General features: G+C 35.4%; 1 protein-coding gene across 1 annotated transcript; it reads right to left on the bottom strand.

The window, feature by feature from the left end:
- Window positions 1-276: 276 nt before the first annotated feature.
- LOC125473893 (agamous-like MADS-box protein AGL80) lies at window positions 277-863 on the bottom strand. The gene is made up of 2 exons (XM_048577311.1): window positions 678-863; window positions 277-591 (listed from the first exon to the last, which is right to left on the bottom strand). The coding sequence occupies exons 1-2, from the start codon at window positions 861-863 to the stop codon at window positions 277-279; spliced, it is 501 nt and encodes a 166-aa protein (XP_048433268.1).
- Window positions 864-2,898: the final 2,035 nt, after the last annotated feature.

Raw genomic sequence — 2,898 nt, 5'->3', positions numbered from 1 at the left:
AATACAAACCAAAGTTACCAAACAACCTTATATAATTAATTTTTTCTAGATTAAATGCAAGAAATTAAGAGGCATAGGAACCATGTGGTTTTGAGGTCAAGATAAGCAAGCATAAAATTAGAAATAACTTAAAACAACGATGAAGAAAAATAACATAAAAATAAAATACAAAAACTACTTAAATAGCTCAAGGGAAATTAAGGGGGTTCTTAGATCATCCAGCACCACCGAACATTGTGGTCCTAATGCCCAAAAGTCGACACATTATCATCCACATCAAGAACTTTTGGTCGGCACGTCCCACATGGACCATGGAACCATCTGCATGACGTTCTGAATTTTCTCACCAGCTACTGTAGGTTGTGCACCTAAGAGTTGATTCATCTTCGCCAGCTCCTCCTTCCAGCTCTTGATATTCGCTTCAAATTCCTTCAATTTTTCTTCGATCATCCTCCTCATTTCCTTTAAATCAGTGAACTGCAAGTCGTTCAGGGGCTTCCCAGCAATGAAGTGGTTCATTGCCATCCAAATTTCCAATTCTCGGTTCCCTTTCTCCAGCTTGTTTACCTTCTCCAGCTCCATTTCGACCATCTGCTTCAGAAACATCTTAGGTTCACCATCACTTTGTTCCGCTCCTCCTCGGGCATGTTTTTGAACTGCTCGATGAGGCGTCGCACTTCTGAATGATCAGGCCAGGCATCAGGTTGAGACTTATTTGGACTGTACATGATAGCGCATGTTAGAACATCACAAAGTTTATTGATTTCATACTTCTTCATGAATCCCTTCCTCTTTTTCCTGAACGTCGCTTTTTGCGACGAGTTGTTCATCATGAAGGCTAGTTTGACTTTCTTTCTGGTCATGATTTCTCAATAGAGAGTGAAATGGAAACTAGGGAAATGAAGGGAAGAAGGCAACTTTAGGTTTCAGACTTTCAGTCGGTGTGCTTTAACCCTAGATAGCTTATGCTATTTATAGTATTTACAAGAGGCTACTTTAATCAATTATGAAATATTTTGTCCTCAATCGAAATTTAATATTTTTAAAATAATAACACGAACCATTTTTAATCTCTCACGCAACTTTGTTTAATCATGTCCATTATTTTTATTTGATTTATTCAATCCAATGGTGAAAAGTAAAAAAGAAATGTGTACACATCACCTCCACTAATATTTGCGCTGAAAATCAAATTTAGAATATGAAATCTAGGCTGGAGATTCATTACCATAATAATATTTTGTTTACATGACCTTGTTGGATTTTTGTTGATATTATCCACCATTTGGTTTTATATGGAAATTTATCTTGAAATTTTCATACATAGATGCATGTATTATAACGCAAATTTTTCGGTATGGTTCATTCATTCATTAAAAGAGAGTTATTACATATAAATACATTTGGTGATTATCACTTACAAGATAAAATTCATTCTTCTTTAAGAAATTTTTGTTTATCTTTCTTTTCTGGCATACATACGGATATACTTTATATAACAAGACAATTTAAGTTTCTGATTTTTACCTTCTCGCATTTAAGAAAGAAAAACAAAACATCTTAAGAAGAAAATCTCTCGAACGAGTCAAACTCCAATAGAGATTCATGCCTCATTTAAATGCTCACCCACCCTTCTGATGCGATAATGAATTTATAATTTATTTATAAAAACATATCTCTTTTCTCGTGTGCCCATACATCCAAACGAAACATTATCATCTTTGCTGCATTCATTTTTTGCACGTATTGGTGTTTGGCTGTCCAACATTCGTGTTGTAAAGCATTGTTGGCCTTACTATGCCCTATAAAATTTTATCTTGAGTTTTAGAGGCATAAGACGGTTGCCCAACATACTTGATGCATTCTTCCAGTTATCCATCTAGCTTGTATTATGGATGAGAGATCTTCATCTATTTCTTTGTGATTTTCCAAGAAGATCCAAGATAACTAAAGCATTCATTCTTAGGTACTTCATGATCCCCTTGTCTCATTTGAACCCTCATTTCCACTGAACTTGCACTTTATCTACTCTGTCCTTGACCTACTTAGGTTAATATCTTTTGATTCCAAAACTTCCTGCAGAAGGTTAAACTTTGCATTTACTCCCTCATACGGTTCATATATTTCATTGTATCATCTGCAAAAAGCATACACCAAGGGATGTCATATTGAATGTTCCGTTAACTCATCTATTACCAATGCAAAAAGGTAAGAACTTAAAAGCTGAGTCTTGGCATAACCCTATGGTTATGGCAAAGCTTTCAGTTTGTTATTCATGTCATAGTCCTTGAATCCTTGATCCATCATACGTATCATTTATTGCTTGAATATATGCTACTCATACTCATTTCTTCTCTAAAATCCTCCAAAGAATTTCTCTTAGACCTTGTCATAAGCTTTTCCCAAATATATAAAGACTAAGTGCAAACATTTTTCATATCTCTATATCGTTTCATCAATCCCTATAAAAATATTGGGATGTGCAATCCACACACCCCTTGGTATTTTTTCTTCTTTGATCTTCTTAAATTCATTCAATTTAACAGCTGAAAAATAGAAAGGTGTGTGAGAAATAAAAAAGAATGTGTAGATATCATATCTCAAAATATTATAAATTTAAACAATAATATCAAGTGTTAGTGTGACATCTGATCCAAAAATTTCCCATCTACTATTGGGCTCGCGTGCAAAATGCTAAACACTATGAATTCAAATCCAGCCCAATTAAGTGCCGGTCTCCCAACCCGCCCAAAACTGCACCGCGACTTCTCCTTTTATACATTGCAGACACAGGGATTTCGAGATGGGAACCGGAATCGGAATCAGAACAGAATCGGACTTTTGCAGTGATTTGCCACACTTTTCAGTCCCCAGAGGGTTCAGTTTGCGATCTCCCTT

Source organism: the organism of the source record quoted next, unplaced genomic scaffold, assembly GCF_019419815.1.
Source record: "Pyrus x bretschneideri cultivar Hongxiangsu unplaced genomic scaffold, Pyrus_bretschneideri_v1 Contig11, whole genome shotgun sequence".
Taxonomy (NCBI): Eukaryota; Viridiplantae; Streptophyta; class Magnoliopsida; order Rosales; family Rosaceae; genus Pyrus; species Pyrus x bretschneideri.
This window is presented reverse-complemented; position numbering and strand designations above follow the sequence as displayed.